Source organism: Dysidea avara, chromosome 12 (assembly GCF_963678975.1).
Source record: "Dysidea avara chromosome 12, odDysAvar1.4, whole genome shotgun sequence".
Classification (NCBI taxonomy): Eukaryota; Metazoa; Porifera; class Demospongiae; order Dictyoceratida; family Dysideidae; genus Dysidea; species Dysidea avara.
The window spans coordinates 19,489,689-19,504,522 of NC_089283.1; the positions used below are offsets into that span (position 1 = coordinate 19,489,689).

The 14,834-nt window shown below is 38.9% G+C and overlaps 1 protein-coding gene across 1 annotated transcript; it reads left to right on the forward strand.

Annotated features, from left to right (window-relative positions):
* Window positions 1-10,857: 10,857 nt before the first annotated feature.
* Window positions 10,858-11,433, forward strand: LOC136239907 (uncharacterized). Its single transcript, XM_066030651.1, has one exon. It carries the CDS (start codon window positions 10,858-10,860, stop codon window positions 11,431-11,433), a length of 576 nt encoding a protein of 191 aa, XP_065886723.1.
* Window positions 11,434-14,834: the final 3,401 nt, after the last annotated feature.

The following is a 14,834-nucleotide window of genomic DNA, read 5'->3' on the forward strand; positions in this document are numbered from 1 at the left end:
ATAGGAAAATAGAGAAATAAGTGGAGGTCAAAAGTTCGACAAGAAACGCTCAAGTTACAGGTCAAAGACGATAAACGCTGCAAGTCAAGGTGAAATTTTCCCCGGTCAAGACTTTGACCGCGGTCGCAGATCTACCTACAGCGTAAGCCGACGTGACACCCCCTTGCAAAAGTTACCAACCATCTATTACTATATGATTTAGCATCAGAAAATATTGGTGTTATCACCTGGCAATTTCAGTATTTTATAATATTGCATTTTTAGTGCAAATGTATGAGAAAATGCAATATTATAAAATACCAGGTGATAACACCAATGTTATGTTGATTTTCTGATGCTAAATCATGCATGTATATAGATGGTTGATAACTTTTGACGTTACCTAACAGCAGCAGTCTCAGTTTCACTGCTGCACTATGTTGCCTTAAATTTGCATTCCCATATATTTGTAATATTCATTTTTATCATAACCTTGTGTCCATCCAAAGTACAGACAAAGGTGGATAGCTATTATTTTACAGCACAGCAAACACTTGCATGTCAGAAACGGTGGTAAAACTGAGCTTAAGTATATACTAGTCCTTTAGCTAACCTTTATAGTAACAGACAGCTTGATTTGGAGTATTTTCTTTAATAATGAATAATGAAAAATAACCTCCCACTCGCATGGAAATTCGAATTTTTGTGGATGAGTACCTAAACAAGTAGCTAGCCTAATCAAGTTTGCCTGGCCTTTATGTTTGTGCACCTTTTTTTCACTTATCAATTTTAGCAGCCTGCACAAAACAACTCACAACATTCCTTTCATTACCTCTATGGACAATCATATAGGATATCCTCCTGAAAACACTTCACATCAAGTGAGTGTTGCTGTTACATATATGTAGGCAGTACCAGTTTGTGAACAGAAAAAGACTGCCAGCACATGTAGCTACATGGACCTTAAGTCTCATTTTGCTGAGTCTACCAGCTCTAACTATTAACTAATGATCTGGTCCTGTAAAGATATTAGTCATAACCTGTTAGCTAACAAGGTGTGTCCAAGTCCCATAAGGTATACTCTTTTTCTTAAGCCATATTTATTCATAATTGTCAATAACTTCTTAGCACAAAATTGTAACATCAGCTCCAGACCTTCCATGACTTATTATTGTTTCATCCAATCCATGTCCCCCCACCAGCCCGGCTACATTCAGACCCCATATGCATGTTGATCATAACTAGCTGTATCAACCATGCATGCAGTTGCCATTTATTTCGAAACCGCTATAAATGCCCCAGTTGGCACCCCCCTTTCCGGTGAAATCCTAGATTTGCTCCTGAGCAGTTCCATGGCTAAAACCTCATAGGAATTGTTTATTAATCATTTACGTCCTTAATTAATTGTAGCTTTATTTTTATAATAATTAATGTACAGAACTCAACAGAGTATTATCAATTGTACATGTAAAATTTATATATACCAAACTGTCCAGTTGATATAGCTACTTGTCATATCTTATAACTGATTAACTAGCTATACACCAAAATTCGCACCAGATTTACAAAAAAGGGTTCTTCCATTTGAAATACAACTTTGTTTCAAAGCATCATAAAAATCTGATATTTTCGCCACACATAATCTATACTGGTAGGTCCAAATTGTGAGTCAATAGCTTTTTATTAGTCTACTAAAGTTATGAATCATCAAAGTCAATAGCCTTTTATTAGTCTACTAAAGTTATGAATCATCAAAGTTGATGTGTGTGGAAAACTGCTTTTCACAAATCTGATCACGATAATGTAATTAATCCCTGAAGCTTACTGAAGTGGTTTTAATTAGCAACCCATGCAAAGTCAAATGGAAAGATGATGGGCTGTTAAGTACAGGGGCGGAGAAATGGGAGGGGGGGGGGGGGGGGGACTGCCCACCCCCCTCCCCACTTTTACAATTGTAGGGGCAGTGCCCCTCACTTTTCCAATACCCAAGTTGCTAATATAAAGCAACTGTTGTATTCAGTAGCCAACTTACTTTGCCTTGATTTACTAGAATTTGTGCTAAAGGTTATGAAAGAATGGAATTATACTGCATGAATCAGTGCACGAGATCAATATACTCTAATAGAGCAGTCACCTAACTACTCTAATAGAACATTTAGAAGACTTGATTCTGCTATGCAATTGATTCAACTTGTCTCCATTAACACATGCCATGAGTCTGTCTGAAATGCCTTAATTTATTGCTGTATGTGTCTACAGTAAGTTATCTTAATGATAGTCATTGCTATAATATTATAGGAACATCCTATTTGAGTGCACATGTATTGCTAAAAATACTCTTAGATACAATCTCAAAGCATTCGAATCTCAAAATTTACCTGTGGGGTATGCCCCCCAGACCCCCTAGTATTGGCATGCATTGCCTGCTGGTGTGCTTCACGCACTAAGGTACGGTTAATTATTGTAAAACACTTTGTAGCTTACATGACTTGCCCCCCACTTTTGAGTACTGTTCTCCACCCCTGGTTAAGTGCATGTATTTGCGTGGATGTGTGCATGTATGTGTGTGATTTGTGTGTGTGTGTGTGTGGGGGGGGGGGGAGGGAAAGTATTTCTATGTTGGCTGATACCTGCCTCCCTGTGGTGACCCCTAGTTAGTATTTGTGAGCTTGTACTTGCATTCAAATATTAACAAAGCACTATACTATTAGAATTGTCTAGATTCTACTAGTGTTACGCTTACTTGTTGAAAGAAAAGCTACATCTTTGTACAGCACAAGTTGGCAGAAGAGTTTGGAGTGTGATTTTAGATGTAGATTTGTTATTTGGTACATAGTTGGTAATTTCCATGGTTGGAAGTTCAGTGATCTCCATGTTTGTAGGAGACCTGAATCCAGATTTCAGAAGAGGAAGTGTATGATAAGTTCAGGGCCGCCCAGGACCCAGGGCAAGAGTTAAAGTGGAGCACCAAGGGCAAGGAGGTTTCCACTCTGAATCACAAAACTTTATCCAAGCTGTAAGTCAAAGACTAAAAAAAAAAAAGTCATTACATGCTGATAATGACAATAGCTATCTCTCACCAACCATATCTCCTTACTTATATAAGCTTGCTACACTGCTCCTCTGAAGAATACTGTGACTGCTCTATTAGAGTATCTGGATCTGACCGGTCTATTAGAGTATATCAATCTTTTAAACAGGTATTGAAGGGGCACTTGATGGGCTTTGAGGCTGGGGCCTGGGGAAAAATGCCCCAGTTACCCCCCCCCCCCCCCCCCCTGTGGGCGGCCCTGGACAAGTTGTATCATTTAGATGTTAACAAATCAGCAGGCCTACATGGTTGGTGCAGTACCCACATTTTTTCAAGGATCTGCATGTTTTTTTTAACAATGTTATTTCAAAAATTATTGGAAACAAGCTCACTTCCTAATACATGGAAAAATGCTGATGTGGTACCAGTGTTCAAGAAAAGATGACTGCAAACTTCCATCCAATTATAGGCCAATTAGTCTAACACCAGTGATTTCCAAGATACTGGAATCGATAATATGGGACAAAAATAATAATTCAGTCGACTATTTAATCAGTAAGAACCTTTTAGCTGAGCATCAACATGCTTGTGTTACACAACTTCTCACTGCTTTCCAGCCCTGGACAGATCCCTTGAAAGAGGCATCCCAGTTGACGTGGTGTATTTAGGCTTTAGTAAAGCCTTTGACTCGGTACCACATGAAAGATTACTTCTCTAATTGAAGGGATATGGTATACATGGTAATTTACTTGTAACAGGACGAATTCAGGCTGTAACAATTAGTAGTAAGAAATCAGATATGAGCAAAGTTCTTAGTGGAGTACCTCAAGGCTCTGCAATGGGGTCCTCTTTTGTTTGTAATTTATATTAATAATCTTCCCAACATGATTAAGTCTTCTGCATTATTGTTCGCTGATGATTTGTCCTATTGTTAATCATGAATGGAAGTGCACAGCAACTCCGACAAGATTGTTAACCTTAGAAAAGTGGTCCCAAAAATGGCTTCTAAAGTTCAACATCATAAAGTCATTCACCATGCATCTGGGACAGCGTTGAAACCGGGTCGGGTCATCCAGGTCATCCGGGTCACATTTTCTCCGGGTCATCCGGGTCTGACCCGGTTTACAATTTATCCGGGTCTGACCCGGATTGGATCACGTGAGAAACGAAATTGTTCGTTTGACGACGTGGAACTTATAAACGCTACCGCGTAGCTCTTTCGTGAGCCACGCCCACTTATCGCATTACTAACATACGCTCAGCCACGCTCATTTGTCAGTAAGTGTAGTATGTAGCACGAAATTGAGGGTATCTATAGTGAGGGGTAGCTATTGTCAGTAGGTGAAGACCTTTTTTTATTTTTTATTTTGGTCTTCAGTTCAACCTACGGCTAGGCTGAAGTTGCAATATTTACTCAACACGAATCGAACGCTCAAAATGTAGACTCGTTCGCTCACTCGAGACTAGCCGAAACACGTCTCGGCTTTAATTAATCCGGGTCACATCTGGGTCAAATCCGGGTCAGTGGGTCATCCGGGTCAGCAGTAGTGACCCGGTTTCAACGTTGATCTGGGAAACACTAATCAAAAGTATACATACTATATCGGTGAGCATCCATTGCAAGTTGTGTCTGAACACAAAGATTTAGGTACCATATACTGATAGATTCCAACCTCAAGTTTCACAACCAGAAAACTGCAGCTGCAAACAAGGCTAATAGAATCTTAGGACTTATCAAGAAATCCTTCAGTTCATTGAATAGAACAACTCTTCCTTTGCTCTACAAATCTTTAGTAAGACCACATTTAGAATACACTAGTGTTATCTAGGGGCAGAACTATCTGTTGGTGATTGTCAGATGTTAGAATCTGTACAAAGAAGATCTACTAAGTGCACAGTATGAAGATTGTTTAAGGTGTCTCAACATCCATTCACTTTCCTACCACTGTTATCAAGCTGATGATGGTTTACAATATTTTCCATCGAAATGTTAATATATAACCAGATCAATTTTTCCATCAATTGCCAAGTGTGACAAGGAGGCACAGTTACAAGATATTTAAGCCACATGCACAGAAGACTGTCCGCAGAAACTTTTTTGCTATAAGATCTATCAATGAATGGAACCGATTGCCTAATGAAGTAGCTAGTGCTGACAAACTCTGTAAATGACTTTAAAATTATATTAATTATTCTTTACTGTAATGAGCAGGATTCACAGTTTTTCCTATTACACACAACAAGCAGTAGCCACTCGAGCAAGTGTTTCTGGCATAAAATGACCCAGCTATATCCTACCTCAATAGAAATGAGATCAACAACTAACCCAGTACATTGAAGATCATACAATAAAGAGCCATATCTATCTTCCTTCCGAGCTCTTGCAGCCAATAAGCGTTGCTGAGTATTAGTGGGAACGGTCAGCTCAAACAGGTGGCTAGATGGAATCCTTAGAAACCAAGACCAAGTCAGGTCTGCTAAGGGAGGTAGAAAGTTCGGTGGGGATACTGATAGGAGGGCTGACACTGGCAAGATAACCTGGAAGGTCAGCATAAAGTTTTTAAAATTCTGGTAAATGCTTTTGAAGCCCGTGGACGAAAACCTGCAAGAGTCATGCCTCCAGGTATACCTACCCTGAACGAGAGCAACAGAACATCCGGTCAACTCGGATATGATTCATGGTAGGTTGGGGAGTTTGACAAAGAGCACACTTTGGATTAGTATTATTATATTGAATTCCACTTGGACAGGGCATGATGAAGGGATTTTTGGTCATGTGACCACTTTTTGGATATTTACATATGTTAAATTGTGTTGATAGTGACTGCTGCAAACATTCCAATAACAAATTAACACTTGTTTGCTTTATCTTAAAGGTAAATCTGTCTGAAAATCTCCCAAACCAACAGAATGAAGCACCTTCCTATTTTGAGTGGAAACCCTAATGTTGTTAATCTGCACTCATTTTGTGCAGTTGGGGTTTCCACCCTTGAAAAGTCTCCTTCTTACGCCTCTGCAGCCCGCTACAGCTAATAAACGTAGTGTATGAATAGTTTAAGTTACTTGATAATCAACGCTGCGTCACGTGTAAGAGTATATCCAGCACCATGCATAGCTCTGATCGAGGTCAGTCTTAGTGATGGAAAAATGATTTGTAAAGAGTGGTGAACCTGAAAAGAGTGAGGCGAAGAGTACATCATATTCTGGGGCTCTAAACAAACTGTGTAAAGAAGGACGTTTGAAGGGAATCACAGAGTTTATTACGTGTTGTGAAGATCTCCCAGAAAAAATAGAGACCGTTTACGGATATTTTGGGTCTAAACCATTACACGAAGCAGTATCCCATGGTCATGCTAAAGTAGCTGCTCTTTTACTCCAACATGGTGCTGATGTTAACAGTCGTGCTATCGCCCATGGTTCAACCTCGTTACATTTGGCAGTATCCTATGGAAATGCAGAATGTGTAAGAGTATTATTAGCAAATGGTGCTGATATTACCATGACTGATCATTACATGAAAACACCTCTGCAACAAGGTGTAGTCGATCATAAGTATTCTGTTGCAAAGATATTGAGAAGTGCTGGTTAGTAACTTGACTATGATATAGCATGCTTCCATACTGATGTCTACTGCTTTTTGCTAACCACATGGGCCATGTAACTAGACACTATATTTTATGGCTTCCACATAGGATATGTATGGTGAAAATTTAGATTGACCATACATTTGAATGAAAAGATTTTGTCAAGTAATACTACAAATGAGCTAAATTTCAAGATCATGTGTAATTGCATCCATGAGTCATTAACTGTATTTGAGGATCCAGCTCAACGCATACATACTATAGCATCCAGACCATTTTTTGTAATTCTTTTTTTGTATGGGTGGGAATAATGGTCTTGTGAACATAGCATAGCACTGTTGCTCTAGCAGTCAACAGATTCTGGGGATTCTGTTGCATAAATTCTGATTGTAAGAAAGGACTGGTGATTAGTGTGGATGACATAAATGCAAGTCTTCCATTTTCTTAGACTTACGCTTTGGGATTGATGTCATCCTCTCCTATTGGTAGCGCTTTCATCCAATCAGTAGCTGTGCAATAGAATCCCTAGAATGTGTCAACTTTCAGAACAACAGTCTATATGTAATGTTCATCAGACCCCTTTTCCCCACCCACCCACACACAAAAAAAAGAAAAAAATTATGCTTCTGCTACATGAGACTATGTAATGCTTATGTGACCATGTTTCATGCACTACAAAAACATAAATCAAAGCTTTAATAATAATAAATACTTAGGTTTAAAGGAAGAAAATCCATCCCTCCTGGAGGAGACTGAGTGTGGCACTCAACTAGACATTGGGTGGCCTGCAGTTCGAATCCTGGGATAGGAGGGATTTTTTTTCCTTTCTTTGACCCTTTTCTGTTTCACCTTATTGTTAGCTAGGTCATGTAATCTTTAAGTCTCTAGTTCCAGTGTTAGGTTAGGTTAATCCAAAGGTTGCAGCACATGTTGCTGTCAGACCTTCAATGTAGGCCACTGTAAAGCTTTAATAATAATAATAATAAATAACGGATGTATATGTGTAAACTTTTAGGCAACCAGATACCGTATTTCCTGCCACACTTTCAATAGTAGCCGCACTTGCATGGTGCCACTAAGATCGCACTTTGCAATAGAATCTTATATAAATAGAATCTTATTCTTTTCTGTGTGTGGATAGGGAAAGGAGTCTGGTGAACATACTGTAGTTCTGGAAGTGACATACTAGATTGTTTTAGAACATTCTATGTATGGTCTAGACATATCTGATTATGGCATGATTTGCTTCAATATTTGGTAATATTGTTGTAATACTCTAATAGAGTGCACGTTTCTTTAAGGACTTCTAGATTATCACACAACTCTATTAAATATCATTAATTGCTGCTATCAAACACGGGTGCATAGGCAGCGGAAAGGGGGGGGGGGGCTACGGGGCTGAAGCCTCCCCTCAGAATGATATCACACCGAAATTATCTTTCTTGGAGTGGGGCTGAAAACCGTGATAAAGATCGAGATACTCTAATAGAGCAGTCACTCTAATAAAGTAGTCAGTGTGTAGCAAGCTATGTAAGGATTTTTATGTAGCTTATCAGCTAGAAATGGTAGCTGGTGAGGTGGAAAACTCTTGTCAGTTGGTTGTGACCTTTTTTTTGTTTTGGTCTCACCTTACCAAACTATAGAAATAAGTCTGGGTCAGCCCAGCGGAGCCCCCCCTCATATCAACTACTTCCTCCGCCGCTGCACGGGTGTATGTATTTTTTCATGCAGAGAATCATTTTACAGCGTAGAATTGCTACTCAACATATATCTATTACATAGAAGGCTTTAGCTAACATTTATAGTGACAGAGATAGTCTACTATTACAGCTTTAATTAATGATAAAGACTTTCTCCCTCTGTGAAAATCCCAAATGAGAAACAAGTATGTGTGGCCGGATATAGAATATTAAAAATCGCTAAAACTCGAATTTTAGTCTCACTGCCTGCTCACAGCCTGACCACAGTCACAAGGCTAGAGGCCACATGAAGCAGCGCACAGTCACCATTTTATGTCACAATAACAAACTTGCCAATGGGGCGTGCCTTTTGGGGTTCCGATGAGTGTAGGCCCTCTGCGCCTTGTCTTTCCTTTTATCTTCAATCAGGCTGCTTGTCTTCTTCATCCAACGAAACCATAACGAGGCATTAATTTTTTGTATTAATGCTTTCTTTCAGCGGCATATTTAGATGCCACTTCAGTCCCGGCGCTACCATAAGAGGTACACTTGCTAGATATCTGCAACTTCACGATTGGGATCCGGTTTGCGATAGGTTTGCGACCATGCCCACCAAATAAAGATCTAGGTGGAAGAGTACGGACCCCACCTCTTAACAATCTAGCTATTTACTTAACTGTAAACAAGATCACCTTACTCCTTATTGGTCTAGCTAGCTGCACACCCCTTGGCTGACTCTAGATATACTCTAATACAACAGTCACTCTAATACAACAGTCATGTATGATAGAACAGGTACAAGTTACATTGTTCTGGTAGACATAGCTATTTTTATAAGAAAAAGAAGCAAGAAGAATATAAAATCTGCATATATTACGTTATTGTTCTAAAGGAGACAGGTGCTCCTCAGCAACAGCAAGGTCGATGGCTGGAGGCACACAGAGAAGCTTGGATCTAGAACGCAATCCCCTGATACACATTACTGAAGGGTGCAGCAAGGAGAACCCCAAACTACAGCAAAGCCTGCCCATAACCACAGAATATGGGGAACTCCACTTCTCACTGAGCAAATGGGCAAGATGTTTATAAGTGATTGTATCTGCCTTTTCCATACCTACAGATGTGGAAAATACAAGTATACTAATACAAGTTAAATTGTAGCTAGCTGTGCCACAACAATAAACAAACTAGTATTTTTAAAAATTGTTAATTTAAAAATGAAGTAGGGATCTATGCAATAAAAAGTAGAGAAACAAGAGATGAATGATGGTGTTAAAGCATAGCTCAGTTGGAAAGTCCCTCCTTTGGCACATTAGCTATTATTATTTATTCATTGCCAAAGTAGAGACTTCCCACTGAGCTATGCTGTAACACCATCATTCATCTCTTGTTTAACTACTTTTTATTACATAGATCCCTACTTCCTTTTTAATTAACAATTTTTTTTAAATACTAGTTTTTACATGATTCAAATTGGTATAAAACAGGCAAACACAGTAAAAATCTGATTTACAGCTCTTTGTGTGAGGAGGATGTATTGAATACTCTAATAGAGCAAGATAGAGCATACTTTGAGCATAATAGGACACAACTGTGCATAGTTGGAGCATAAACGGAAATTTTGGAGCATTGCTTAGGAGCTTAATATTTTATGCAGTTTCAAAAGCATGATTGGCTCAAGCCTACTTCTTTGCTGCTGAAAATAATCACAATAGTTGGACAGTAAAATGTACAGTTTTCCTCTATTATCAGGCCATTGATTATCTGAACATTCCATTATCTGAACTGTGAAAATGACTGTTCTATTAGAGTATTTTGACAAAATTGTATGTTCTATTAGAGTAATTGAACAGGGCTGTGTATATATATGAATGGCCTTATATTATCCAAACCTTTCGATTATCTGAACTCACCCAGGGCCCAATGAGTTTGGATAATGGAGGGAACTATAGTAGCATTGTTGTTATGAACTATTTATGAGTATCGTGTAGTATAATATGTGTGCTTAATTTACTGTAGAACTTATCAAAGCAGTAAGGGATGATAGTCATAATCTCACCTCACTATTGAAGACACCGCTCAACCAGTTAGAGGATGGTTGCACCAACAGTGCCCTAATGGTGGCTGTAGAGACTGGAAATCGAAGAAATGTTGCAAAGTTGATTGTACGTGGAGCAACTAACATTGATGAAGCTCTAGAAGAAAGTCGCCGGCTACGAAAACATGCAGTGACTGCAGCTGTTCTACTTATCAAAGCTGCTATGGAAAACGATTCTGTCCTTATCCTGAAACTCCTTGGTGAAATTACAGATGGATTAGAAACTAAGATACAGTTAAAGGAGGATGATAACCTGTCCGAACTTCAACATTGCTGTTCTCAATCAAATTAATAAGACTGTGATACCTATTGAAATAGCACGAAGATGCAATGCTTTTGCTGCAAGAGAGGTGCTCTTACTCAGGACAGATGTTGACAGGGAGAATTGTACTGTGTTGTGGTTTGGTCTACATTAGAAACATCTTGGCTGCACAAAATTCAGTGGGTTAAGAAGTTAGTCACCAGTTTACTTCTCTGCCACCAGAGATGGGCAGTTATCTGAAGCAATGCACAAAGCTTGATTTGCAACAGAATAAAGTAAATGAAATTCCCCATTGCTTATTAGAGCTACCCAGCATCAGTGAGTTAAATCTGTCACACAATGAAATTGTGGAAATTCCTGATGTACCAGAATGGTCTGAGATTTTTCTTAAGCTTGATTTGTCCTTTAACCAATTGAAAAGCTTACCCTATTCTGCAGTGGCTGTCAACTTGAAATCAATGAACATCAGTGGCTATCAGTTTCACACTGTTCCTCAATGCGTGTGTTCATTTGTGAGCCTAACCACACTCAACATTGCCAATAACTCTAAAATATGTATGCTCCCAACTGAGCTAGGTCGACAAAGGTATCTTACCAATCTTAACTTGGATGGTCTTGATAATTTAAAAGAACCCCCTAAGAGTGTATGCAAAACTACAACTGATTGTGTCCATTATCTATACAATCAACTGCAAAACTCACATGGTTATTTTCATATGAAATTAATCCTTGTCGGAAAGCAAGCTGTGGGAAAGTCCACAATTGTTGCTCGACTAAGAGACCATGACATTAACAACTAGCCGACGGTTGGTTTGGATATCAGTGAGTGGAAATATTCTTCAGCACACAACAGAAAATCCTTCCACTTCAACATTTGGGAGTTTTCAGGTCAAGAAAAATACTATGCAGTCCACCAATACTTTATGTCACAGCGATTCTTGTACCTGTTGGTATGGAATATCACTGAAGGGGATGATGGAGTAGCTGACCTAAAGCCATGGCTCAGTAATATTGCCTTATTAGCTCCAGATTCTTGTGTCATTGTAGGTACTTTTCTTGACAAAGTTTCGGAAGAAGATCGTCAAGCAGGAAAGATTGACCATCTTCTGCAAAAGGCACAAGAGCTCACTGCACAGTACCAGCATCTCGTTGTTGCCAAAATTACTATGGTTGGATTGCAAGGTCAAATGGAGAATGTGGTTCAGTTAAAAGTTGACATTTACAATGCTGCTTCAGAGTACAAGATAAATGATCAGTATGTGATGGGTGCCAAACTTCCATCTAGTTACCACAAATCATATGCCAAACTTACCAATATTCACCAGAAAGTAAAGGATAGAGAACATAAGCCTATCATGCATGCTGCAGAGATTAAGAGGATGGTAAGAGACCTTGGGCTTGTTGATACATATATATGCTGATGAGGAGCTTTGTGCAGCTACTAAAGTTTTACATCAAGTTGGTGCTCTCCTACATTATGATGATCACAAACACCATCTTGATGACTTATATTTTGTTGATCCTCAATGGTTGTGTGATTTCTTGTCTGCTGTTTTCTCTGTCAAACAAAGTAGTAACCTTGATGTAAAACAAAATATCTTCAGTATTGATGACATTTATTTATTCAAAGATGAGCATTTTCCTTTCCACCAGTGCTGTATGCTGCTCAGCAGATTTGAAATCATTGTATCACTAGACAAAGAATACAATATAATTCTTATACCTTCATTGCTATCTGATGATCGTCCTGCCATTGTAAGTAAGCAATTGTCAGACAAAAGAAACTGTTTTATCAAACTTTTAATACGATTTTGTCCTTCATTTTTGGGAGGTAGTCATTCAATGCCTCCAGGCCTTTGGAATCATATACTTGCCCGTGTCATTAACTATGTTAATTTAAAAGAAGTGATGAACATGCTACATGATCAAACACATACTGAATTAAGGGATGGTGATATTACTGATGCTTCTAATGGTATTTCTGATACAATACTGAACTCTGATGAAGTTACTAATTTGAAAGGGAATTCAAAGCCAACTGTAATTACACAAGTTGAGAATGAATGTCAACGAACTACAAGGTTGCTGTGCTGGAGTACAGGACTTTTCTACAATGTGAAAAGGTTGTGCTTTATAACAGAATCCTTATCAGAGAATAAAGAAGATTATGTATCGATAACATGCTCATCTACAATTGAGGGTCGAAGGATATTTGGTCGTTTAGTTGACACTGTAGAACAACTAATTACTGAGTGGTACCCTGGACTAGCTGGAGTAGTTGAACAAAAGGCTCTCTGTTGTGAATGTCTTAGAACAAATGTCTCAATTCCATTTGAATTCAGAGTAGACCAGTTACTACCTCTTGTGGCTGATCACAAGTTGACCACAGAGTGTGGTCTGTCACACAAGGTACAATTAATAGATTTTGTTCCTGACATGTTGTTAGCTGATCTTGATCCTCTGTTTCGGCTATTTACAACAAAGAAAAAGAAAACGTATTAGGGACTGGAGCTTTTGGGAAAATTTACTGTGGGGAGTATAAGGGTCCCTCTGTGGCTGTAAAACTCTATACAAATAGAAATGTTAATGAGGGGTTCAAGGAGCTAAGATCAGAGATTAAAAGGTGGTTTTCATCATCCATGTCTTGTTTGAATGGTTGGAGTAACTGTACATCCTACAATGGCACTGGTTCTAGAGAAGGCTCCTCATGGAACACTGCAAGCTTCTTTACTACAAGAATGGAAAGTCTTTCCAAGAATAGTTCTTTATCATATTGCTATTCAGGTAGTATCTGCTCTACAGTTTCTCCACAACAATATTATCAATTTCCATAATTTGAAGGCAGACAATGTATTGCTGTGGTCACTATCACCAGATCATTTGATAAACTGTAAAGTGACTGACTTCAACATTGCTACTCATTCTGATCCTAAAAGATTACGAGGCCTCCATAGCATTAAAGGTTTTATTGCTCCTGAAGTTTCCCATTATGATTGCACAATATATGATCACAGAGCAGACATATTTTCCTTTGGTATGTTTCTCTACCAGTTGTTGGCTCGTCGTCATCCATTCCACAATGTTAGTCCAATGATAATAGAAACAGCCATAGCAAACGGACAGAGACCACAACTGGAAGATGTTCCAGTAGCTCAATCTGGTTTGTTTTATATGACGTAAATTATGAAATTGTGTTGGGCAGGTAGTGCTGATGACTGGCCAAAAACACAGAAGATCATCAAATTGCTTAGTACCCCAACACTACAGTTGATTATGAGCGTTGCACCTAGTAGAAATGAGTTCTCTGTTCGTAATGGCTGTTTTGCTATCCCAACGACTACTAGTAATGAGATTGAGCTATCTCCTATGTCCAGTGATGTTTGGATCTGTTGTGATGGAGCAACAGGAATTGAGATAAACATATTTAAAACTAACACAATGGTTAAAACCGGAAGGCATTTTGTGAGGGATGTTCAGGTGCACTGTATCAAACAGTGTGGAGATCATATTTGGTTAGCCTCACGAATTGGCTTGGAATGCGGTTCAGTTGACATTTTCAATCAGAAAACTCAAGACTTAATCCATTACATCAAGATGGGAGACATGTTTGTATCTTGCATCAACAGTTCTGATCATGTAGTGTACATGGGTACAATGGAGGGTTACTGCTTTGCTTTTCCATTAGATATAGAGGCCATATAAGATGTGGGGTGAAACCAAAGTATAAGTATTTGTCGGAATATTGCATTGATGGAATTGTGCTGACTCAAACTTGCTTGTGGGCATCCGCTCATAACCAAATTCTTTTCCTCAATCTGAAAGTTTTGATAAACAAGGTGTGGTGGAGAGAACGAAAAACACAGAAGCATTCGTTGGACAAATAATGGTGTCTGATGATGGTGATCAGGTGTGGAGTGCTCACATTGGTGGTATGATATTGTCATCATGGAATGCTCAGCAATGTGTACACATATGTGATGTTGATGTGAGTGTTGTGGCTGAAAAGAAATGTAATGTTACCGATCCTCTAGATCAAGTTATCACAACGATGTGTGCCGCTCTTGATACTATATGGATTGGTTTAGCCAGTGGACACATTATTGTATTCAGCATCAACCCTCCAGGTGAAATATTGATGTCTTTCAAGCCTTATATATGGTAGTTATGTACGCTTTCTTTCTGCAACCAAATACCCTGGTCC

Coding starts and splice junctions, on each gene's coding strand:
- LOC136239907 (XM_066030651.1), top strand. CDS start 10,858: ATGGGCAGTTATCTGAAGCAATGCACAAAGCTTGATTTGCAACAGAAT.